Raw genomic sequence first — 26,682 nt, forward strand, 5'->3', positions numbered from 1 at the left:
TAATACCATGCCTCACATCCAAAGGTCAATAAATCCGTTGCCAGAATGTGTATTGAGAAAAATCGACTCTACCTCGAAACTGCCGCTGAATGAACCGAGAACTCACCATTGGAATCCCTCCAGTACCTCTCTTCCGTTCAACCTGTGTCTAGCAAAACAGACAAAACCACCGTATAATAAACACGACCACAGAGTGTTCCATATTTCAAAGCAGCACCTGTGTCCTGTCAGAAGAGCCAAAAGAGCATTTGTTACTCCTGTGACAGAGAGCCCTTCTTTGGGGACTTGCCTGGTGCCTGTGCTTTCTTTGTGTGTGGTCACTGTCCTGTCAAAACCACTTTCTAAGAAAGACTTTGATCTTAATCGTGTGCCCAGTGCCCGTGAGTTGGGAGCTAGAGCTGAGCACAGAGACCAAAGGACTGTAGCTCCCATACCACAGCAGTAGCGCAGTGACTATGCCATGAGTATAGAAGGCTGGCAGCCGGAAGCTGTGCATCCCCGAATGGCATCTCTTCTGTCCATTCACAAGTATGCGAAGTGATAGAAATTGCATAATCGCCTGTCATCATTATGAAATTACCATAACTCTACAACCAGACCGCAAAGAGTAACAAGGAAAAAGAATCCCCCAGAGCAGTGCCCAGCATGTGTGAGCAGTGGCAACATCCCTGGAATACAGATGTGCGATCTCACGGTAATTTTGAAGGACAGCACCAACTCAAACGTGTTTAAAGGCTGCGTCATGGTTGTATATCTATCTATCTTGGGTAAATATGGCTCCTTACGTCCCCCACCTCTTCTCCCTCCTCAAGTGTAGATGGCATCATTTCTTCTGGGTTTAATTTTGCCTTTGTTCAAAATGAAAGAAAAGCAAGTTCTCTCCCCTTGTTGTAATCTTCCAGGGATGTATTCCTGGGTTTCCTCTTCATTATCATCTCTCTTACTAACTGCAGTGTTTCCCACTCCCCTAAGCTTTGACACACTTACAGGGTAGAGGCTGCTGCATTGAGCTCTTTATGAGAGGGATCTGGAGACATCATGGATCAAATCATGTCCCACAAATCACTACAATCGTACAGTCAAATAGAAAGCGTGCAACTTATCACACCTGTGCAAGCTCCGTTCCCCAACACTGTCATTAGGAAGGCTTTTAGCCGTACACTGTATACATAGTCTAACAAGAAAAAATGTTCCCTCTGGAGATATTTAGGTTTCCTGTTTCCTTTTGCATCCTTTGTCCTAAACGGCAAGTGAGATATCTCACAGATGTGTCTTCCAAACGAGCTCGGTTAAACTGAGAGTTATGTCCTCATGCATTCTTACCAGAAATGCCATAAACACTTTTCCTCCCCTGTTCAACTTCTGGCATCCACAGCATCCCTAGTTCACCCGGGAAGACCATGGACAGCAAGAATCTCCCTTCATGTAGCCTCTCTCTGCCCTCAGGAAAGATTTAGCGGGGCTTTTTTTCATTGCTGTCTGTGTAGAGAACTGTAGACTCCAGACACTACCGACCATCCTGGGTTCATGGGACATGCCCACCTCCCCAGAAATGGTATGTCGAACTCGTATCTTTCGTAAATTGTGTCCCAGCTTCCTGGTACAGATGGGTTTCCAATGCTGGTCAGAGCAAACCCCCTGTTGAGCGCTCACTGCTGGCCAATCACTGTAACGAGTACTTAGATACATTGTCTGCTTTCATCCTTCAAAGAGCCCCTTGGGATAGAAACTATAATTAACTCCCTTTATATAGGAGAAATCTGAGTGCTAAAGAGGTTAAATGATTTTCCCTTAACCCTTAGGCCACTCTGCTTTCTGGGCCCCGCCGGAGGAAACGCAAGGCAGTGCTGAGCAAGAGTCGGGAACCTGGGAACATGGGCGGTCCCGTGACTGACAAAATATTTTGATTCTGGGTTATTTTTAGACCATATTTCTTACACATTTCAAGCTAGTTGTTCAGTGGGCTTTTTCCCCCCCCCTTTGCTTCATACCCCCCTGAAGCCTATAATACTTTTTTTAATTTTTTAAGTGTAGCTGCTTGACTCGGTGCGTCAAGTGTTTGCATGCGAGCATGAAGAAGTGAGCTCTATTTCTCAGAACAGAGGTTTAAAAACCAAAAGCCAAGCTAGGCTTGGTGGCACATACTTCTAATCCCAGCTCTCGGTTGGCAGAGGCTGGTGGATCTCTGTGAGTTCAAGTCCAACCTGATTTACATAGTGAGTTCCAGGCCAGCTAGCATTACACAGTTACCCTGTCCAAACCAAAACAAACAAACAAATCAATCACAGCAGTGGAGGCAGAGAGAGGAAGATTCCCGGCTCGTGCTGGCTCGACACTCTAGCCAAAGTCAGAAGGAGCCAGGTCAGAGACCATATTTCATACCGTGGGAAATGGCTAAGAAAGACATCAAGGTCAGCATCTAGTTTCCACTCCTAGGCACACACGAGCATAGGCACTCACACCAACATGCACACACATGCACCCAGGCACACGCACGAACCTTAGATGAGCTGTGTTACAGATTGTCAATAGCAGAGCAATAGAAACCAAAGCTAATCCCTCTTCTCTGTGTCATGGGCTACCCTGTCTGACTTCTTCTTTTTTTTTTTTTTTTTTGGTTCTTTTTTTTTGGAGCTGGGGACAGAACCCAGGGCCTTGCGCTTCCTAGGTAAGCGCTCTACCACTGAGCTAAATCCCCAGCCCCCCTGTCTGACTTCTGACTTCTTAATCCCTACCACGACCTCCTGAGGAGGAGACTCTTCCCATCCAGGCTTCTCCGCCTGTCTTCTTTGCCTCCTATCTCCAACGAAGACAGAATCGCCAAAGGAGAATGGCTCCCCGCTCCCCGTGTCTTTCTGCAGGCCATCAGTCTGGAATGCCTTTGGCTGTCCCTACACCATATGTTCCCACTCCAAAACCAAGCATTGATTCTGGCAGGGATATCGAATTATAAATATTTTAGTGTATCACAACTAACAAAGAACTAGCAATAAGAACTAAAGTCTTTTAGCTGTCCCTTTCATGACTCTCCCTCCTGATAGCTGAGATAACTTCATGGCCAATGGACACCGAGGAAACCTAGCCCTAAAGCTGTACACCAGGTTGGGCAGAGACCTCCTCAGTCACCAGGGAAACACAGCAGAGGAACTGGCTCTGTGTCCCTTCTCTCCCGCCTGCCCTCCCGCTTCCTCAAATTTTGGTTTTGCCTCCAGTCTAGTCCCACCCCAGCAAATAGGCACGCAGAATAGGAGAAGAAATGTCTCCATGCAGCTGCTGGCTGCCCTCTGCTGGGCAGGCTACTGTGACTGAATTAGAAGTTCCCCTCACTGATTACCCACAACATCCACGCACCTCTGCACAGGAGTATACCGCTTCCCAGCACAAGGTGCCCACTCGGGTCCACACTCTGGGCCACCAGGACCCACTTTTCAGATGAGAAGAGCGAGGTCCAAGGCCCACAGGCCTCACTTCCATCTCCTTCTCAGCTGAACAGTATTCTGTGAAGCATTTCAAAATGAAATGGTGCCAGCCTTTCATCCTCACCCAAGCAGTGTTTGCTTATCCAGCCAGTGTTTGCTGCCTCTCTAGTGCTGACTGGTGGGCTCCCACAGATATTCTAGAACAGCTGAGTTTTCAAGGAAAGTGCTTTCTCAGGGACTGGCCAGAAAAACAAGTTGCTGCATGACAGAGGGAGGGAGTCTGAGAGTCCAGAGAAGCATGTGGTCTAATAAAACTGCAGCTGTTCTTCCCAGCATGCATCTTTCTTCCCAACATGCATCTCTCTGTACTCTGCAGAGTCTCCTCTCTTCCAACCATGCCACAATGAGGATTTTAAAAACAACAAAAACCTGCGGTCCAGTGAGATTAAATAATGACCGAGAGGTACACATACTAAGCAAGAAAAAGTCAGGGGGTCTCCTTCAGTCAGAAGATACACATGGATACAACCTACAGAATCCCATAGACCTCCAGAGGAGAAGTAAGAGAGGGCTATTTCTCACGTTTCTCCTGAGGCGAATCCATGCATGCAAGAAACATGAGGGGGAAATAGGAAGGACTCAGCTCTCCCAATAATGGGTCAGCGCTGCAATAGCTGGAGCTTCAGGTACACTGTTGACAACATCAGCCTGAAACAGTACCCTGAGCCTGGAGAAAACAGTGGATAAATTATGCCACTAAGCCTAGCAAGTCTTCCCCAAAAGGGGCTCAGATCCTTCACACACACACACACACACACACACACACACACACACACACACACACACACACCTTCATTCTCGAAGCCCACAAAGGGTATGGGATGAAGCACTGGCTTCACGGGCTGGCTTAAAGGTGAGGATCTTGGCAGGAAGAATCCCTTTCCTACCTTTGTTCTGTGCCTCTTGTGCACATGTGTAGGTGTGCGCCTTCTTACCCTCATTATCAAAACGTGGGCCTTCAAGCTCTTATCCAAGAGAAGCCATGAAACAGTCTGTGCGGAGACACAGCAAGGAAGCGAAGGAGTTTTGTAACTCAGAATTCTTTCAAGTGCCTGCAACCTGAGTCAAGAAGAGACTTCTAGAATCTCAACGATCACAGGCAGCACTGTTATCTTAAAGAAAAAGGCTCTATTATAGACTCATGTTGTACAGTCTCTGTCTGAGCCACCTGAAAACCTTGTAGAGCAGTTGTCAGCCATGGGGGGGGGGGGGTCAGCCAATACCTGCAGGGCCGAGTCACTCAAGGAGGACGGAGAAAAAAGACTAGCCTAACGAAGCAAGCCAAATGTGGCCTGTGTAGAACCAGGCAGCCACACAGATCATCCAGACAAGGATGTAGACCTGTAGTCAGCAGACAGATAGTATCAAGGGACAAAAGGAGGGACCAAGCCTCCATAATGAGCCCAGAGCCTCGTATACAGCACATGGGCATGAGAACTCACATTTTGCCCCAGAATATTTCTCAATGTAACCTGCCTGACTATCCAGGGTGCCCCTGGTCCTAGAATGTAGCCAGATCGCATAGCTAGGTAAAGCTTGCAGCTAAAGGAGAAGCCTTCTATGGTCTAGGGTAGAGTCTATTTGTTACCATGAGCAGGTTAGTCACCAACCCACATATGCCAAGTGTACTGAACAAGTCCTGAGTCCTTAGAAGTGCTGCTGCTTGTTGATTGAGATGGCAGCACTGAAGTAACAGTAAACCTCAAGTTCCCAGCTCTATAGAAATGAAATCTATTTCTTTCTAATGTAAAATCAAACGTGGGTGTGACTGGTGAGTTCTGGAACCTACAAGCCTTCCACTCTGTGGCTCAGGCCTCTACTGCCACCTTGAAATCCCTTGCGTTTGGCTAGCCAGTGTAGGGAGAGCATAGAGAGGGGCATTTGAAGATTGTTATGTGTGATTACTTCCCGTTTTCTATTGGCTAGAATTCAGATGCTGGGAAATGCAGTATACCTCTGTGCCCACAGAAAAGAGAAGTGCATTAAAAATGTGGGGGTGGAGGGGAAGAATGGAAACAAGAGGAGGAGGGAAGGAGGAAGAGGGATGGAAAGAAGAGGAGGAGGAAAAAGGAAGAGGATGAAGAGGAAGAGGAGGAGGAAGAGAAGGAGGAGGAAGAAGGAAGAAAAAAGAAGCAGTTAAGAAATACAGTTCTTGTCTGAGGACATCTATCAGAGTGTCACTTAAAAGTACAACTCCTTTATTAGCTGCTCTGGGCACTGATCAGCCAGCATCTCCACAATCGTCATGATTCAAAGCTGAAATCAATCCCAGGCTCTATTCTGAGGTGTGAATGTTTCGTTCCCAAAATTTTATGATGCAGCAAATTCTTACTTTCTGGCAGTAGTAATCATCCCAGAATTTCACCAAACTTTCTCTTTTCTAAAACCAAAAGTAAGCAGGAAAAGAGTACTTTGAAAAGGCTTAAGACTGCCAAAAAAAAAAAAGAAGCTTCAGCCCACAAATCTGACTGAATGTTACTATGAAGCCAGAAAACTCTCTCCCCAGCTGCCACTAAGAAAATCCATGTGTCCTACCCATAGAGAGACACTCTGAGAAGACCACATCTTAGACTTGGAATGCTTGGAATGCTGTCTTCAAGAAGTTCCCCCAAATGACTTTGCTATGTTACTGTGTTTGGAAGACACTGCCATTAAAATGACAGACCCACGTCTCTTATGGGCAACATGGGGAGCCAAGAAGTATCTGGAGAGGTATTACTGACTGTCATATTGTCAGCAATAGTATATCAAGCTCTGTCCATGCATAGAACCAGCCTCTTGCTAAGTTACAGGATCTGAATGGTATTGAGAATACATGAGTTCAGTGGCAGCCTAATCCACCAGCATTGTGCATGCTCCCAAGATCTCCTAGTATCCAAGCAGCCTCAGTCAGGGCAACCTGAGTGGGGGAAGTGAACTAATAAGTCAGCCCTCAAGAAAAATTCAGATCTTAGAGAAATGAGACTCAAGGCCATTCATTCTAGAGACAGTGTCAGGGCAAGCAAAGATCTAAAGACAGGGATGTTTTCTGTTGTTTCTGGGTTGTGTCAAGGGATGGTAGGTAGCCATCTTGAGCAAGAGGGGATAGTATGAGACCATGTGCTTTGGGCTGTGAGTGTAGGTAACAGAACCATGAAGCCCATTCGGTTCACTGGAGCCTTGAGTCTGGTAGAGGCTCTTGGGAAAAGAAAATGTGTAATGATTAGAACCATGAAGTGGAACTCAGAAAAGCGAAGTCGGGAAGGCATTGCAATGGAGGCCCAGCTTCTGCTGCCTTCCAAAAGTTGTTCGGGTGCAGCTTAGGAGCTGTTCTCTGAGAAGGGAGAAGCTATGGCTGGCGGCTCAGCATGCAGTGCATACCCAGGCATTGATATATACAAATCAAACACTCATAACTCTGGAAGGATCTGGCCCTGTTTCCTCTCTCACAAAATATCCCAGATAATTGGAGCAAGGAGAAGATTACTAATTCTGAGGCTCTAAGTCCCATTTCTAATGCTGATTTACTGTGACGTTTGGGACAAGCTGTTGCTTTAGATTGCTGTTTCCACAATCAAGAGCGCAGAGCACTGAGGCAGATCAGGCCTGTGTGCCTGGTTTAAGAGGCAGTTGTTCAAAATGGCACCACGTGGACCCCCTTCATGACGGCAGATGTTCAGATCTGCTCAAGATTTTTTTTCGGTAACATCCACAGTTCCGTTTACAAGTCAACAGATGTGCGTGTGTTTTTCATAACCCTTAATGCCTGTGAAAATGAGGTCCTGTGTTCTCAGCCCTCCTCCCTCTAGGCACAGAGTTTGGAATCTAAGGGATAATTGAGCCTCTAATATTTGGGGCAAAACAGAATCCAACATATTTTGTTCTCCAGGAGGAGCCTCATTGACACAACTTCTATCCTCACTAGCAAGCAAATGATCCACACATCCTCATTTCCACATGAGTCCTGGACCCACATTGCCTGATGCCTGACTGGCACCTCATGACGTCACAGTGTAACTGCCACGTGCACTTCTACCCATAGCTCTGCTGCCACTCCCCTAGATGTCCAACTCTTCAAAGTCTTCCTTGGGTTTTCTCTCACCACAACCAGCACGTCCCCTGGCTTGAATAGACTTTAGCAAGAAGTCAGAAGTCCCATAGTCGTTGAATAATGCGAATTACATGATATCCAAGCTCCCAGGACAAGGACAATGCTCTATGCTCCTAGCTGCATTAGGCGCAAGCGTCTGGCTCAGAACATGGGCACTGATGACCTTTGCACCAATGCATAGGGTGATACGTATAATTCGTCACCGCTGTCTAAGGAAGGTTTATCATTAAAATAGAATATGAAATGGAAACAATGAAGTATGAGCTCTTATCCTAGAGAAAGGCAATGCGAAAATGCTAAGATAGCACCCATTAAGTCCTTGTGCTTTGCCCAGGGTCCCACCGAGTCTGTAGCCCTGACTTACTCAACGACAGTATTTTGAGATTCAGTGCCCCCAGGCAAAGAAGACTTCCAGTTTACGTCCACAGAGATGGAGAAGGAAGTTCAAACCATCCTTCTCCTGGGTCCTTTCATTGTCAGAAAGCTGCCATATCTGGTAACCATCTCTGCCATCCAAGGCACACATCAACAGAGACAGAAGGAGAGAAGTCACCATAGAGACTATCCGCAGGTCCTGAGATACAGGAGTGGACAGCCCAGTCTTTAAGAAGGATGGATTTGGCACCTTCTACGGCCTCGGTTGTTCCGAGGGCTTGTTGAACATGGAGTGTGTATCACACTGCATGGGTTGGGTGGTTCGGCCACAGATGACAGAAAACACGGCCTGGGAGATGAGAGGCCCTGCTTTTCCCTAATGGGTAACTGACCAAGGCAGACAATGCTCCCAGAGATCTCAGACAGTCTTTGTATCCTTTAGTGAGTTCTTGTACACATGCTTCTGTGTGTGAGTAAGTGTGCGAGTTTGGATGTAAGTATGTAAGGGTGTTCTCATTTTCTTTCTTTCTCTCCTTCTCCTCCTCCTCCTTCCCTTCCCCTCCTCTTCTCCGCCTCCATCTCTCTCCCCTTTACGCTCTCTTCCCACCCAGCGCTTACCCATTCAAGCCTGTGGATCAAGCGTTTCTGTCTATCTCTGCTCCTCTGCTGGGCCAGAGCTCCATAAAGCAAAGTTGTCTTTCCTTCACTCTCTCTTTACACCTGCTTGCCACACCAGCATTCGACAGATATGACACAGATTGGGGTACTGAGATAGCAAAGAAGGAGCCAACTGAAGATTGTCTTCTGCCAGTCTGACTTCTCTGGTTTCTCCTTCCCAGGAACCCTTCAATGTCGCTTCACAGAAATGAGCACAGAAAATCAATGCTTAAGGGTGGGGAGATGGCTCCGTGGGTAAGAACATTTGCTGCACTCCCATGAGGACCTGAGTTTGAGTCTCTAGTACCCATGCAAAGCACTGGACTTGCTGGTATGACCTGCAACCCAGCACTAGGGAGGGCAGATGAGTCCAGAGAATCACTGGAGCTTGGTGGCCTCCAGCCTAACTCCAGGTTCAGCAAGAGATTCTTTCTCAAGGGAGAGAGATAGAGCAGGATGCCCAGTGTCTTCCTCTGGCTTCCACATGCACACACAGAAATGCACACACAGAAATGCACACGCCACACAAGAGAAAATAAAAATTAACCAAGGGGAAAAACCAGTGATTGGAAGCCTTGACCTGGGAGTGTGGAAGGGTTTCTATAATTCTCCATGCAGTTTATCTGAAGATCTGTTTCCTTCTTTCCAGAAGGCTCCCTTACCTCAACCAGCCTGGTTATGCAAGAGAGAACTCTCTGACCCTTGGCAGCCCTAGAAACTCTATATTGACTTTTCTCTTGGTGTTATGCCCAGAGGAGAAACCGAGTCTTGAGGTGGTAAATTACCTCAGAGAGTTGGGCTTGTGGATGCAGAAACATTCCCAATTTAGCCTGACCTTCGACATGGCGCATTCACATTCACCAAGAGTCACAGCAAACGAACACATGCCCAGCCACTGCCTAGTCAGATCCAACCAGGGTGGGTCCTAGGAATCCAAAGCTGCCCTGCTAGCCCAGCCCCGCCTCCGCTAGTCCAGCCCCGCCTCCGCTAGTCCAGCCCCGCCTCCGCTAGTCCAGCCCCGCCTCCGCTAGCCCAGCCCCGCCTCCGCTAGCCCAGCCCCTCCTCCGCTAGCCCAGCCCCGCCTCCGCTAGCCCAGCCCCGCCTCCGCTAGTCCAGCCCCGCCTCCGCTAGCCCAGCCCCGCCTCCGCTAGCCCAGCCCCTCCTCCGCTAGCCCAGCCCCTCCTCCGCTAGCCCAGCCCCTCCTCCGCTAGCCCAGCCCCTCCTCCGCAGCCGGTGAGTGAAGTCAATTATGCAGATAATGGGATGGATGAGGCAGGGCTTTCTCGTAGCAGACATTATTCTAATAGAAATGCGTGCCGCGACCCCAGCCTCGCGACAGTCCATTTCAGAAGACTTTTACTGAACAAATCAACTGCGCAATAAGAAATGGGAGAGAGTGGTTTTCTCTCAGCAACATCTGCCAGTTCCATCCTAAGCAGCCAGGTCCCAGACAAGCCCCAGCTGTGAAAATGAGCCCCCTCCCCCTCTTTTTGGATCGTACTAAATGGCCAGGGAAGGGCTCTGAACCACAGTGCCCATCCATCAAACGCCTCTTACACCACCCAGCATTCTTTCTCTCTCACCAAAGCCTTGTTATTCCCTCAGTCCACATTCAGACACACACCTTTTTGTCAGCTACTTAGAATCATTAAGTGAACTTAATTAGGTTTGTCAATCCCTGAGGCTGGGAGGATTGCGAATAAGGCCTCATAGTCACCGCCCATTAACAGTCTGTTGCCTGAATGAGACAGTGCGTTTTCTGAGCAGTGCGTGAGCAGCGTTCAATATGTCCTCTGCAAAGACCTGCTCCGTGAGTACAGGAAGCACCCACTTCCAAGAGCTGCCTCCTGGAAACCTGACCTGGCCCGTGGCCCAAATGATCACCTCCCAGAATCCTCCTGGGCTAATTTTCAACAATCTGTCTATAAAGCTCGTACAAGATGGAGAGGTGAATACATTCTTATGCAAAAGCAGGCTTGAGCCAAGACCTCTAGCCAAGTGTGGTTTAGACAAGGAAAAAAAAAAAGTAAGACCAGCAACAACTCCTGCGAATCTAAAATCTACTCTGGAGAAACAGAAAGAACCAAACAGATCTCACAGTTACCACACAGCCAAAGAGAAGGGAGGCCTGCCTGCTAGGCTTCTGGATAAGTGCTTACTCTACCTTTTCCTTAACCAGATGTCCCACTGGAGAAGGGGAAGGCTCTTGTAGCCATGGAAACACTGCTTCCCTCCCCATCCAAAGGGAAAGTGTTGGGGTTGGGCCTCAGGGGTAACCTGTGTGATTATCAGTCTGTTGTCATATTAGCAATAATATGCCTTGACCTTGCCTCCCATCAGCCCTAGAATACTCTCTACCTGTACTAAGAGTATGTGTGGGACCTAAGCCTGAGGCTAAACTCACTGTGAGGAATGACCCAGTGTCTGTATCTTTGGGAAAGTGACTATAAAAGAATAATTGGACCAGAAGGATTCAGAGCCAGGAGGAAGTCTTGCCTCTCTCTAGCAGGGAGGGGCTTCCAGAGCCTCTGCTCTTTGGTTCTGCTGGAGACACAAACCAGGCAGCATCCAAAGCAGAGAAGCCTAAATCACAGCTGGCCTGGTCTTCACCTCATCTTTTGGCCAGTTCCCTCACAGAAGATGAGCTCCAGGAATTAGCCCCCGTTGTACCAGGCCCCATCACCTGCCCCTCCAGACTCCATTCCCACATTCACCTCTGTCCTGCAGATACCTGCCACCTCTGTCTGACCCTTGTCCTGCCTGTCCCCTTACCTGAGTCTCTGGTCCCAGAGTGAACTGAGGCAGCCTCACGTGTGTTCATGGTGCCATCTGATTGATGCCTTCTTGCCTGTCCCATGTTCTCCTGACACAAAATATGGACAACTCTCAGGGTCAGTTAATGCTTTAAAACAGCATCTTCTACTACCGACAACTCACAGAACGCCTTAGAGACTCTTGTACTGAGAAAGCATGGCAGCCCCAGCCTACGTCGTCCCATCAGGGCTAAGAGGCCTGGAGGCTGGCTGTTAGGGAACTCTGCAGCTCTAACTTCTTGGTCATGAAGAATTAAAGCAGGAAAACCAGAGCAAGTGAGGTGACTGGAGGTTTCCCCTGGGGCCTATAGAGGCCACGGTGGAGAGCTCCCTTGTGTGGAGGCACACAGTCAGTCATTCATTCCCTGACGTCCTGACGTCCTCCAAAGTGTGCTGACGATGCAGCTTAGCACCGAAATGAACATGGGGCCTGGCTCCTCAGCCTGTGGGTGATGGATAAAGAGAGGATGAACCAGAGAGGAGAATGAGAGTGCGTTGCTATGGGATCAATGCCCACTCTAATGTAGGATAGCCCACAATCCCGACCAAAGTACATGATTCTTTCTAGTCACACTTTGAGTAGCTTTATAGCAATACTTATTATTTATTATTATTGGTTGTTGTTTTGTTGTTGTTGTTGTTTGGTTTGGGATGTTTTCTTTTGTTTTGTTCTTTTGAGACAGGGCCTCATGAGCCTAGGCCAGCCTCAAACTCCCTGTATAGTTGAGAATGGCTTCAGTCATTTCTCCTTTACAATAAAAGTGTCTGGGCCCTCTACTTGTGGCCTTTGCACTGAAAGGGTTATATATGACCAGACTTCACAAGACGGATGAAGGCACAGGCAGACAGGGGGACTAGAGCAGTTGAGACTAATTGGTCACAAACACATTGTTCAGATAAGAGTTTACTTCCGATTTCAAGGCTTTTCTCCATGAGAGCAATAACTGTCCTCCAGCCAGAAAGAACTAAGCCACCATCTATCCCTTCTAAGTGTTGACCACAGTTGCATGCTCAGTCGTGATCGGAGTTTCTGCCCGGTTACCATTCACGGTGTAGGCAAGCTCCATCCTTGTCTCATCAGAATGGGTCATCTACCAAGCTCACACTCAAGAAATGTGTGAGCAAGTTAAAAATGATTGCCTTAAAGGAGTCTCTTAAGGTTGTAAATAAGCCTGTGATTTTTGTGTTGGGGCTATGTGTAGCCTGGGTTGAGCATACGGGGAAGTTTCACTTCCTTGCTGAGCTGCGGTCCAGAGGAACAAAAGGACTTTCCCTCTTCACAGTTCTTCCTGTGTGCCTTCTGCCTCTCCTCCTCCTTCTTGTCCAGTACCTAACCTGGCCCACATTGTTGTCAGCCTAAATCAATCAATCTCTCTCTCTCTCTCTCTCTCTCTCTCTCTCTCTCTCTCTCTCTCTCTCTCTCTCTGGTGTGTGTGTGTGTAAGTAGATACATATATACGTACATACATAGGTAGATAGATAGATAGATAGATAGATAGATAGATAGATAGATAGATATTTCTCTCTACATCTGTGTCTCTCCCTCCCTCTTTCTCTCTCTCCCCTTTGCCTCCTTATTTCACAACAGCTTCAGCGAGCTATAATTTACGTGCCGTAACATTCACCCGTTTTTAAGTGTGCACGTCGACAACTTTCAGCAAGTTTCTAGAATTCTACAAAGAACACTGCAAGCCAGTTTTAGAACATTTCCATCACCCCAAAATGAGGCTTCGTGCTAGTTTGCAGTCAATATTGTTCCACTCCTAGCCCCAGGCAAGCACTAATCTGCTCTCTGTCTCTACAGATTTGCCTATTCTAGATGATTCCTACACAGAGAATCACTCAGTATGATGTCTTTAACTTACTGTCTGCCTTCTTTAACTTTGCATAATGCTTTTGAGGCGCATCTATTTTACAGCACGTCTCCTGGTCCATTCTTTTTATTATAGATTAGCATCCTGATGTGTGGCTCTAAAACCGCATGTGCTGCATCCATCCAATGATTGACAGCCATGGCTTCCCTCTCTTGTTATTTCAACATCCACGCCAGAGGCTGCACACTATTCTTCAGGTCATTCTGGATCGACTTTCTGAAATCTGGGGAAAGAGTCTTTAGGGCTCTCGGGACACAGTCGCTTTATCGTAGAAGTGGGTGGTTGACTGATGACAGCCTTCCAGGAAGGAGATTTCCCAAGAAAACAAACCAGGAAACAAATGAGTCCAAGGCATCTTTCTGTTTGTCTCAATCTAAAGCTTTCTCTGACCGTAGTCAGAGGACCTGGCCCTCTAAGCCATGAAAAGTCTGGAAAGAAACATAATCTCAGTGAGTTACTAGCCATACTTTATGACCCACTGTGGTTTGATTGCAAGTTCTCCTGGGGGAAACAGTCAATCATCTAATAGTTAACAACCACTTGGACAACAGTAACTGATAATGGGCAAAACTCGGGATGCTTGGTACCTCTGTTGTGCAAGAAATTAACCCTTGAGTTGCTAGCTAATGGAACAGAACCACAGAAGGGGCCCAGTTGCTTGAAGCAACAGAGACACTGAGGGGTTCTCTCCAGCTGTTAGTAGCATACAAAAGTGCCTTAATGTTTAAATAGTGGCTTTAGCCCAACCATGGATGAACGTGAACAGAACGCCAAGCCCACTCATTTCTCTCCACCATGCATGCCCAGAAAGCAAAAGTCTCCCAAACTCAGATATTCAAACTAGCTTTAAAAGCCTCATATCTGCCATAGCTGTGATGAGCACCCCTTCTAAAGGTGTATTCTCTGTGATGGAGAAGGGGAAATTGGGAAAGTTTGGTGCCCGCTCTCTAACTGATGCACTGGGATCAGGTAAGGCTGATCAAACTAAATTTCTGTAAAACAGGTCAACACACACGATCTGTGAATCCTGGAAATGGACCTACCCTAGTGGTTCCTAACACACATTCTTCTTAACATCACACAGGTTCTGGCTGCAAATAGTCACATGGTGGGGCCCAGGATCCAGGGCAACCGTGGCATTTGACAACATTTCCATCAGCCTCGACTGCTACCTCACCAGTGAGTTTGCCCTGGTACCTTTTCCCTTAACCCAGTGACCCAGGGTCTCACCTCTAGGCCCCCAATCTCAGTGACCCAGGGTCTCATCTCTAGATCACCAATCTCAGCCATCTTCCTTCTAACCTCTTCAGCTTAACCTCATCTCTGACCCTAAAACTGACTCCGCCTAATTCATCCCTCACTCTTCTCTATTCTAGTCAGTGGGGAGGAGAAAATGTCCCTGAATGCAGTACCCAAATCCAGAAATCTGTTTGAGAAAAACCCAAACAAGGAGCCAAAACCCTGGGCAAACATATCAGGACCAACTCCCATCTTCGACCCTACAGGTAAGGGCTACTCTGTCACAGCTGACACACTTAAGGAGCATCATTTCTTGCTGTGGAAGGCAGAAGAATGGCCTGTGTTGTGGTTGGGATTGGCACTGTAGTTAAAAGAAAATGGTTGGTCTCCAGAAGAGGCCTCACTACCTCTGTTATGGGACCCCTAAAAGAAGCTGTGTGGGTCTCCTATCACTTAAGCAACAGAAACTACTGGAAGTAGGCAAAAGAGAAACTTTACACCTGGGGACCCCCAACACACAATGTGGGGTTCAAGCTATGGCCACTTGTTATGATGTATATAAATAGGCAAATACAATAGAGGTGGAAACAGGGAGACAATGAGTTTGGTAACACCCTGGGCTTTGCCTTTTAGGGCAAGGGAGATGGCTCACCCTATAAAGTACTTGACATATAAGCTCCAATCCCCAGTTCAGATCCCCATTACCCCCATAAAGAGCCAATCACAGTGACACATACCTATAATCCCAGCACTGGAGAGTTGGAGACAGGGGGAATCCCTGTAGCTTGGTGGGCAGCTGATCTTGCTGAATGGTTGAGCTCTATATTAAATAAGAACCCTTGTATCAATGAATAAGGTAGATTTGTCAAAGAAGATATCTGACATCAACCTCTGACCTCTGCATGCATGTACACACACACACACACACACACACACACACACACCAGGAGACTTAGGTCCTAGGCCTCACCTAAGAACCCCTGAGGTTCCCAGATGCCCTGAGGGTACATGGGTAGCTGGCACTTCTCACATGAGAAGTGGGTACAATGCATGGAACTGCTGTGTGCATCTTGATTATAGCTAATAAGTCTGTAATTTCTACTTACAAGGTAGAATCCTGGTCCCATGCAAAGTGCAAAATAATTAGAGGCTTGTAGCTTTGACACCAAATTTGTGAGCTCTCAGCTCATTAGCTAAATTTTAGTTTTGCTTAGGTTTTTTTTTGGGGGGGGAGACAAAAGCTGCTTGAAATTACCTCTCTCCCATTCCTGATTCCTGCCTGATCTGGCCAGCTACCAAGCCTACGAAAGGGGCGTGTGTCTCCTTCCCTCTCTACCCTCAACTTTAAAAAACTCCCAGAGCCTAGCTGGGAACCTAGCCTAGAGAACTCTGGATCCTAACAGTAGCTCAATTCATGGAAATACATAGCCCCATAGCCTGAGTGAGGACCTTCCTGTTATCCGTTCAGTCCCTCTTGCCACTCACCCCCAGGAGATCACCTGTGTTTACTGCCTTGTAAAGTTACTGCCTTGTCATAACTTACACAACTTACAAATCCATAAATTTAGGAAGGGAGCCCACACTTCCCTTTTCATTTGATACTAAGTAAACATGGAGGCAATCCCACATTTGCCACCAGCAGGGACTCCAGAAACAAGGACTGATTGATTGGTGAGCATCTGGAATCCTGAGCCCCGCTTCTCTAATGTCAATCATCACAACGTTCTAACCAACCGTCATTTAGGGAGCAGTGGCCTGCCCTGCCTCTCCAGTGGACCTGGAGTCTGGGTCCACTGTCACATACTCCTGCTGTCCCTAAAAGGATAATCAATAAGGGCCTGCTGGCCACTCCCGACAAATGAAATCACATGGGAGGTAGAAAGGGTTTATGACTCCCCACCATCTCCAAACAGAACTTGAAGCAGACTCCAGCTAGAACACCAGGCTGTTCTGCTGGGTAACATCACCTCAGAAAGAGATAGGCAACTGTTTCCAGGTCAGAGGAAAAAAGGATATTGAACCAAAGGTGTTTAGGAGTGGCCTTGAGGTTCCCTGGGACTGCTCTATGATGTGGAATTAGGAGCCATTATTTCCCCCACGAACCCAGTGCCACACCAGGAGGTGCTTAGGGAGAAAGAAAGAGGCCTCAGCTTCCACAACCCTCCCCTCATGTGATCTCTCACAGGAGGTATTTATCTCCACCATGGTTTGGGTTCCCTTGTCCCATCTCAGTGTAGAGCCCTCTAAATGTGTATTAGGGGTACAGAGGGTATCTCTATGGAGGGCAAGATTTCTGCTAAGAAGGCACTTTTCACAGGCATGTCTTACGAGTCCCTGGACAGAAAGGGAGGGAAAGAGAAGAGAACGGAGGGGGAAGTGGGGAAGGAAAGAAAAAAGAGTGGTGTATGAGAAGGGAGAGAGGAAAGGATGGGGAGTGGGAATCAGACAATGCCTGCCAATGAGCTAGGCCTTCTCACGAGTTAACTTGGCCTCATCCAGGAGTAGTTACTTTTACTCCTATTGAAGGAGAGAGGAAAGGTGGAATTAAGGACCCGACCGAGAAGGCATGGCTGCTAGCCAGTGGGGCCAGGATGTGAACCTGGGAGTCTATAGTCCTTTCACCAGCTCAGCCACTACTGGTAAAGAGATCTCCAATCAGGGAGAAGTGCTGCTTAAGAAGGAGGAAGAGGGCCAGACACAGCTAAGAGCCCCTGCCTGAACAGTAAATAGTCAGCTCCCAACCCTCTGACAAAGAATGAAGGCGACAAGATAATAAGATTTTCTCTCCAAAGTTCAGCACTGTCAGTTTCTACTGGGTTGGAACAGGGTTGGGGGTGGCATTTCAGCTCTCCTCCAGGCAGTCAGAAAAGAAGCCATTGAACACGCAGAAACCCTACAAATCCAGGCCCTAAGAAAACTATTACTGCCAATGCTCCCCAAGCTCCTTGTGTCCCCGCCAGCCATCCGGGCTCACTCCAGGAGACTGAGTGGCCAGCGGAGCCTCCAGCCTAGGGGCAGGGAAACGCCTGGCCAGGTTGTGCTTCTCGGAAGCCTCTGAGTCACTTTAGCTAATCGGATGAAGAAGCTGGAGGAGAAAATGGGGTGAGTATTAAGTCCTGGGAAATTACGTTTGTCAGCTTTGCACATGCAATTACGCTAACCAAATGGTTGGGCTAATGCAATTAAGGCTACAGAGTCTTCTCTTTTCCCTACAGCCTCTTCTCTTTTCCCTCCCCCATCCCTAATTCTCTCCTCCTCCCTGTCTCTGTCTCCACCTCGGTGTCTGTGTCTGTGCCTGGTAACAGATGTTGCTGCGGCTGAGCAGGTGCCATCAGGCTCTGATCCTCTCCCTCCCTGAGAAGTCTAGTTGAGGATTTGAAAGCTCCAGGACCCTGTACCCATCTCCCCTCTACTATGTACTCAGATGTGGCACAGGGGGGGACCAAATAAAGCCCAATGACCCAATTTTGGAGTGGGGAGGGGGATTACAATGGATTTACTTACCAATTCCACATATGCATCTTGAACAAAAAAGGAAGAAAACAAAATTATGTATAAGCCTGTGAGATGATTCAGCTAAGAAAAGTACTTCCTGTGCAAACCTGATGACCTCCGTTTGATCCCTGGGACCTGAGATGGAAGAGAATCAACTCTAGAAAGTTACCCTCTGACCTGCACACAAGCATGGGTACACACACACACACACACACACACACACACACACATGCATGCACACATGCATGCACACATACACAGATACATATAATAGTGATGATTTTACATGTGTGTGTGTGTGATTATGCCTTATGTACAATATATATTTATATATCCTGAAGTCAGAACCTCCATGCTCTGTCCTGGTCAATTCACATTAACCATGGTCTTAGCATTGTTGAGCCTCACAGGGCCTTTGCATGGCCTCTGCATGCAGTAAACACATGGGAATGGCTCTTGTGGGAGAGGCTCTTGTGAACCCAGATAGGTGCAGGTAACCTACTGTATCCAAGAGGTCAAGGTTCAAGGGACTGAAGAGATGGCTCAGTAAAGTGCTTACCACAAAATCATAAGGACATAAACTCAATCTCCAGAACCACATTTTTAAAAGCTGGGGATACTGGTAACCCCAGCACTGGGCAGATACTGGGGTGATCTGACCAATCAGCCACCTCAAATCAGTGAGCTCCAGTAAAATTAGAGACCATCACAAGAAGCAAGATAGAAGATTGACCTCTGGCTTACACACACATGTGCACATACCACATACATACACACACACATATGTATAAAGAGAGAGAGAGAGAGAGAGAGAGAGAGAGAGAGAGAGAGAGAGAGTGTCAAAGCATTCCAGTCCCTTCCAATCCTCAGCTCCATGATTCTGGAGGCTGAAACAATGTGGAATAAGGGAGCCATTTTTTTCCTTGGCCCTTCTCTTCAATTAAGCCATGGCTGAGCTAATGTGCCCAGAAGTCATGGTGACAGACTGTCCATTTCCACACATGCTCCTATGATTCAAGAACAGATGCCAATTCCAATGAGAAAGTTCTATGTGTTTCATATAAATTGATTGGGTCTATTTCTGCTAAATGCATTATCCATTCACTCAGAACAACTCTCAGAGTTAATAGAATTTGTAGCTAGAGCCATTATGCTCCAAGCACGCCCTTCTAGGGATGACAGCATTGTTAGAAGGAAGGCCCAAGCCTTCTTTCTAGGCCCAGCCCCTCTTTCATCACCTGTCTTCATTTGGTGTGGAGTCTTTTTGTGCCTCAGAGGCTTCTGTACTCTGTAGGCTGGCCAAGCTCATTATAGGGACACTCTATAATGGCACACCCCACTAGTGAAGCATCTTTTCCCTTCTAGATAGCCCCACTCCTAAATAGAGTATTGAGTGGAGTTCTAAAGCATTGTTACCTCTTTGGTGTTGTAGATGAGTGCGTGGTAGGTTAGGGATGGGAAGGATCTTTAGCTGTCGCTCTTCACCAGGTACTTGTTTGGAAGGCAGGGAGTTCCAAGTTATGAGAATGTCCTAAGACAAGGGCAGAGCGCAAGAAGGCCCACTCACCATGGGGGACATATTAGAACCTTGGGTAAACTCAAGTAGATCTTCCCCATAAATGCCCCATCACAGACTTCTCAGGATCCCTTGCCCACTCTACAAGCATCCTCACTGCATCTTTATCGGGGTTCCCTGCCCACATGTGCTGCCCAGTGAAAAAATACAGACTCCGGGGCTCCTACATCCCTGCGGGATATCTGAAAAGGGGGTTTAAAATCTGTATTTCTCAAGCCCTTCAGGACTGTCTCATTAGCAACAAAGGTTAGAAGAAACCCAAAGCTGCAGATGAAGGTCACCACCTTGGAGAAAGTGGAGAGGTGGTCTCTGAGTCATAGGGCATCGTTCAAGGCACCGTCTGTCATCAGTAAAGGCCTGGCACCATACAGCAGTAATAACCACTCTTCTTTGGATGATGCTGGGAGCCAGAGGTTATGCTGAGCTGTGTGGCTAGCTATTTCACTTGTTGCTTCTATGATATTAGCCACTCATAGACCAGGGTTTACAGAGATTAAGTGACTAGCCCTAAGTTACACATTTGTAAATGGCTTAAAGATCTATTTCTTTTTTTTTTTTTTTTCGGAGCTGGGGACCGAACCCAGGGCCTTGAGCTTGCTAGGCAAGCGCTCTACCACTGAGCTAAATCCCCAACCCCTAAAGATCTATTTCTTAAGACTCACATAAAAAGTAACATTTTCTAAGCCATATAATGCCTACAGGAACCTGTTGTTGGAAAGGTCTTCTAGAAAGATCTTACTATTAAGAAACCACCCTTCCTCCCATTTGTTGTGCTAGTTTTTGCTTAAACAGACTACACCTGCCCCTTCACTAACACATCACACTAGTACATAGTACACACACACACACACACACACACACACACACACACAAAGACTGATCTTGAAGCTCATTGGCATGCTCCCATGCACCCCAGCCTTCACCTGTCCACTCTTGCTAATACCCACTCAGTTGGGGGAATAACTCTTTAAGGACCAGCATCCTAGATACAGTCCTTGAGACTCATTCAAAGACCAGACATTCCCCCGGTCTTCTTCCCTGCTGTTGAACCGTGTGCTGTATGCCTTGTGTTTTTCTGGTTCAGATTATCACCTGTTCAGAATTATCATAGCAGTGGTTGTGCACGAAGCACCCACTTTAATGAGGCTTAGGCATTCCCAGTCGGTGAACAGGTTTCGCACCCTCTGAATTAACATGTCATTCTTCATTTAGGTGTGTCTCCCTTCCCCGGGAGCTAGCGTGACCGTGCACCAGGCAGAGAGGTGGTGTGGAACTAATGTGTGATTCATGATTCTCATCACTGAAATCAACAAGTTCCCTTCAGTGGAAGTGGCTTTGCATGCTGGGCAGCCAGTCAACGTCCCCAAGTGGTAGCCAACGCTAATGGCCAGGGTCAGCCTGGTGGCCAGAGAAGGGGACCTGCTGGCAGTAATTGTATGAAACTAAAGATTGAGTTGAAAGCAGCCTGCTTACCAGAGAGCCCTTCTCAGTGTCTCCTGGGGATCAGAACTCTGGCTCCTAGGCCTATACACAAGTGCCCACCACTGTAGACTACCATTGCCCCATTTGTATCCTACATGCTTTCACTGTGCACAGACCTGCAGACACTAAGGTCATGCAGTATCTCTCTCATTTTATGCTCTGAGGACGGATATTAAATGAGAAAGAAATTTAGCATAGTCGTGTGGGTGTGCGCTGCGTGCACGAGCGTGTGTGAATACATGCATTTGGTTTATGTGGGTGTGGGTTCATGGGTGCACATGTATGGAGATCAGAGTGGTGTCAGTCCTCATGTACTTTCTACTGTGTTTTGAGAGAAGGTCTCTCATTGGCCTGAAACTTCACCATCTAGATCAAGCTAGCTGGCCCATGAACTTAAAGACATCCAGACGTCTTCACCTCCTATCTCAGCATCACTGGTATAAGAGGCAAATGCCACCACAACTGGCTTCTGTGAGCAGAGGCTCTAAATAACTGGACTCACATCCTTATACTTCCTAGGCGAGTACTTACCAACTGGACCATTTCTCCAGACCCCAAATAGCACAGTTTTTACCACAGAAAACTCAGGTCTAAATCCTAGCAATGCTGGTCTCTTTAGGCAACTTCCTTCTCCTCATGTACCAGCTGTTTCTTCATATCAAAAACAGTGTTTTTATAAGGGCTAGTACGATGAGTCCACAGCTTGCTGCACAGGTTCAGGTCCCCAGAATCCACATTAAAGCTAGGAAGGTGCCCAGTCCATCTGTAATCCCAGCTTGTAGGAGGTAAAGACAGGGGATCCAAGAGCAAGCCGGTCAGCCAGACTAGCCAAAGAAGTGAGCTTCCCATCCTGCCTCAGGACATGAAGTAATGGGATTGAAGAAGACACTCCGTGTGAACCTTAGCTCTCCACACACATGTGGACACAGGCACAGGCGTACCCACATAGACACACATGTACCTGCACACATGGAACCATGAATACACAGGCACACATATACCAAACATACTCTGAAAATCAGTTTTTACATCCTTAGTAATAATATCTCATAGATTTTTCTATAAAGACCACATACATTAATACATGTCAAGGGTTCAGAAGGGTGTCTAACATGCTAGTGAGCCTTTCTTATCTTTCCTATTGTAGGATTGAGAAAAGGGAAGGTCAGGATGTAAATAACTCACCCTACCATTTCTCTATAATCAGGGTTCAATGTCAAGATTGCTTAGGGCAAAGCCTTTCCCATGGCTGTCAGAGCAATATCAAACACTAACCAACCACTGACCAGATCAAGGCAGAAAGCTCGTTTCATGAGCTGGGGTTGTTTGTTTGTTTGTTTGTATGTATGTATGTTTGTTTGTTTTTCTGGGATTCAATTCATCAAACAACACCACTTTCCCCGAATCCCAATTCTAGAAGAGCCTGTGTTTTTAGTGAAACAAGCCTGCATTGGGTACCTATAACATGCCAAGACCTGTGGCTGGAAGCCAGCTAAGCACTGCTCTTGAAAACTCTACCCCCCCCCCAAGAGCTGGTCCACACAGACCTCATAGCAAGCCCTGTTTCCATTTAGCATTAGGACAAATGTTCTACCACCACTGCCCAGCTCTGTCATCATGCTGTCCTAGACGGTGCATTGCAAATTATCCTGAACCAATCAACAACTTGTTATTTATTCCCTGAAAGCAGGTCCTGAACCCAGGTAGAGTAGCATTTGTCTGTAATCTCAGCACTTGGGGAGGCAGAAGATGAAGAGACGATTCAAGGTCACCTTCCATTATAGAGTGAGTTGGAGGCCAGCTCGGGCTACATGAGGCCTTGTGTTAGAAGGAGAAGAAAAAGGAGGAGACGGAGGGAGCAAACAAGTATGGCTTCTATGCTGTGGCTTTGGAACCCCCACATACCACCCTGACAGACCCCAGTGAGGCCTTAAGCTGATACTCTGCATTGGCAGAATTATGAGCTACCCCCACATACCACCCTGACAGACAACACAGGCTGATGCTCTACGTTGGCAGAATTATGAGCTCCTAGCAGAACACTTAAAGTATGTCTGGGCCACCAATGCTGCCCCAAGCAGCAAGCAAGAGCCACCACGGTCCTCTCTCCCAGCTGGCCTTGAGAAAACACGTTGTTTTTGCCATTTGTTTCAATGACAGGTTACATAAGTAGGAGAAAATAAATGATCCAAGAGCTTTGGGCTCAGCATGCCTTGATTAAGATCATTTAGCTCACGACCGGCAGAGCACAAAGGCCCTACATCAGTGCTCGCAGTGAGCTCCTGTTTACTGAGTCCGCTTTAATCACCATTTTCCTCCCAGGCTCACTGCCTCAGCCTGGAGCCTAGCCCTGCATCACCAATGGTCTTTGTCCCACTAAAGCATCAGCGACCTTTACAGAAAGGTATTATATTTTACAACTCATCTGAGCCAGGAGGTAAACTGAGCCTCTTAGAGAAACACCAAGATGTCTTCCCTGCTTGCTCCTCCCCTGTCAAGAGAAAAAGGAAGGCCAGATGAAACTCCCTTAAGGGTTGTTGAAGCACAGAGGAGAGAGAGAAGACAACAGGACTCTGCTCTGTCAGGGCCTCCCAGAAACAAAAACCTTGCTATGAGCAGGGGCTTTATGGAGATAATCCGGTACTTTAGAGAGAACTGCCATAAGTTTATCAGCCTTAAACAACCCACCGTTGTTTATCCAGGCCTGTGAGTTGGAAGCCAGACCACCACCAGTGCTGAGATCTCGTCTGACAGCTTGACAGGGGAAGGAGCCGCATCCACGTCTATCGGGTGCTGACAGTTCCTACAGAGCGGGATTGAGAACCCCAGTCCCTAACTGTCTAGAGGCCACCATCAGGGCCTGCTCCCCTTGGCTGCTTCCGCACAGGTGTGGTATGCTCAGGGAAAGAGGTGCAGGGAAGAAAATAATCTGCTAGCCAAACAGGTCTGTAATCTTGACAACAGCATCCCATTACCTTTGCCTACTCCATTGGTAAAAAAGCACAGGGTCTCACACTCAGAGGCAGAGGTTACACGGGTCTGAGCCTCAGGTGGAGACCTCTGAGCCCACTGAGAGAGCTCCCAGGCTCAGTCCCCAAAGTGCCTGTGGGCACTTCCTGGACTTTTAACTATTTACAAAGCGCCTACTGAGAGCCACTAAGATTAAGATGGCGAACTGGCAGAAAGGCCTGGAGACCAAGGTTCTTTATCAGAGCTGACTGCTGTAGCAAGAAAATGAGATTATTCCTAAGAGGGGATCAAGGATATAAAACAGAGGTTGGGGATTTAGCTCAGTGGTAGAGCGCTTGCCTAGCAAGCACAAGGCCCTGGGTTCGGTCCCCAGATCCAAAAAAAAAAAAGAACCAAAAAAAAAAATCTCAAAAAAGGATATAAAACAGAATAGTCATGTGAAAGTTTGTGTTATCAACTTTTATAACTTTGTCATCAACGTATATGATCGAAAATGTTGGGCAAATTCACTCCTATGACCTGTGTACTTTGTGTATGTGTGTGAGTGTGTGTGTGTGTGTGTGTGTGTGTGTGTGTGTCTGTGTGTATATGTGTGTGCATGTATTTTTTTCCATTTTATTTTTTTTACTAAAATTCCAAGAAAATTCTAGTGTCTTGCCATTAAAGTGTAACCAATTTTTAAGTGGAGAGAGGGGACAGTATTGTATATTTAGAGTCTACTAAGTCAGTTCCCCAACCCAACCAATTGCCTATTTGCACTTAAAAGCATTATACATTACACTTCCTTGAGTGGGAGGAGGGGTAGATTCGCGTGAGGGGCCTGAAGGATGGCTTCACATGAGCTTTCTCGTCAGTGCTGATTGACAGAGGGCCTGCTGTAGTCTTCCAAAACTTGTCCAGCTCTTAGAATTCATAGAAACGCCTGAACCTTCTCTATGAAAGGGTTTTTTTTTCCCAAATAAATCCCAAGTGACTGGATCAGAAAGTCCTGATTTGTTTTTAGAGTGAACATCGACTGTGAGTTCACAAGAAGGCAAAAGCGAATCTGTTCGTCTAATTATTATTGTTTTAGTAAGTAACTGGCAGATTTAATGATCTTAGTGCAGGATTAATGTTAGCACACAAGGAAAATAAGACAGAGCTCTGGGTTATCTACCAACCTGCCTGAGGATCAATAACAAAGCCTCCACATTATTCAGTACAACTTCCTAGGAAAGAGGACTATTTCCTTCTCCTCAACCAGGCTTGGACTTTGATCATTTTAACTAGCCCATTCAGCCTATCAACTGATCTGGTCCATCAACCACTGCGTGAGTAGTGTCTCCACTGCTTAAGGGACAGTCCTGGAGGGGTTTCTCAAAGGTGACATTTTAGTTATGTATGTTTGGGTATGTATGAGTGTATGTACACTTGGTGTGAGTGTATGCTAGAGTGGACGTGGTATTAACCAACCTCTGTTGCTGTACACTTACACCGACGCTAAGAACCAAAAGTCTAGGACCTCTGAGTCCATGAGCTCTCCCTTTTAGACACTCGGGGAGCATGGAAGCAGGGGTGTGACCAGATCTCTTCTTTTTTTTTTTTTTTTTGGTTCTTTTTTTTTTCGGAGCTGGGGACCGAACCCAGGGCCTTGCGCTTCCTAGGTAAGCACTCTACCACTGAGCTAAATCCCCAGCCCCCAGATCTCTTCTTTCTGTTGTGTTTTGTTTACATTTTGGGCTTCACTTAACAAAGATCTATTTACCACTGTCTGTGTGTCTCGCACTGTTTTAGGCACTGGACATACGGCAGTGGATAGAATAAACTTAACCCAACTCGTGTAAGTCTAGACCAGTGGACAGATTTCCTCTTTTCCAACAGTGGCACACTAAGGAGCAAAGGAGGCTAGCTAAGGGGCAGAAGGGACAGTGACAGGGGACTGTGGTATGGTCCATGCGTATTGTGACACTGAAACAGTAAGAAAACCTCAGGGTACTTCAAGTGTATCAGGAAAATGTTTTTGTTGACTAATATTGGGGTCCTAGCCTTTGCAAGCAGACATGTTATTGTGGTAATGGGGGTTTCTCCCCACCTTAGATCATGTAGTCCCCAGATAAAAGACACAAAACCTTCATATTTATAATAAGCCTTAATAACACTAGAACTGGGCAGCCATCAACCCTCTAATCTATTTTGTCTACTTCCCTGTCACTAACACCAAGATATACCTTGCCATGTTCCTCTATGACACCCCCCTCTCTCTTCTCTCTCTTCTCTCCTCCTCATGGTCTCTGCCTCAGACCCCAAGCCCTCAGAACGAAAGCCCTACCTACCTCTCTTCTGCTCAGCTATAGGCTGTAGGCCTCTTTATTCAATCAATAGTTTTAAATTAAGGAGCAAGGTTATATAGCATCACTTGGTGTGTGTGTGAGGATTCCCTCATCTCTGAGACATTCAGATCTTGGAGGCCAGTATTTAGCGTTACAATACATAGCAACAGGCCAAACCTCAACAGCCTGTGGCCAAAGAAAAACTTGGCTCTTAGCTTCTGTGTAAGTTTAGAATAATTGAGCTCAATCAACTGGCCATGCTTATCCGTTTGCTTGCTAAGGTCTACTTTGTTTACTTCTCATGACTCAAGGGAGGTTGATCT

The 26,682-nt window shown here is 47.0% G+C and overlaps 1 protein-coding gene across 3 annotated transcripts in view; it reads left to right on the forward strand.

Annotated features, from left to right (window-relative positions):
* The window catches only part of Alk (ALK receptor tyrosine kinase), a 719,891-nt gene that overhangs the window by 620,811 nt on the left and 72,398 nt on the right, over window positions 1–26,682 (forward strand). For all 3 annotated transcript variants that reach the window (XR_005505446.2, NM_001169101.3, XM_039111819.2), the window contains 2 exons: window positions 14,373–14,467; window positions 14,665–14,793. Coding sequence is in view for 2 of the 3 variants with exons in the window: in NM_001169101.3 (NP_001162572.1) it covers window positions 14,373–14,467; window positions 14,665–14,793 (224 nt within the window). In the remaining variant the exon portion in view is untranslated. The remainder of the gene's footprint in view (window positions 1–14,372; window positions 14,468–14,664; window positions 14,794–26,682) is intronic.

The sequence above is a fragment of the Rattus norvegicus genome, chromosome 6 (assembly GCF_036323735.1).
Source record: "Rattus norvegicus strain BN/NHsdMcwi chromosome 6, GRCr8, whole genome shotgun sequence".
NCBI classification, from domain to species: Eukaryota; Metazoa; Chordata; class Mammalia; order Rodentia; family Muridae; genus Rattus; species Rattus norvegicus.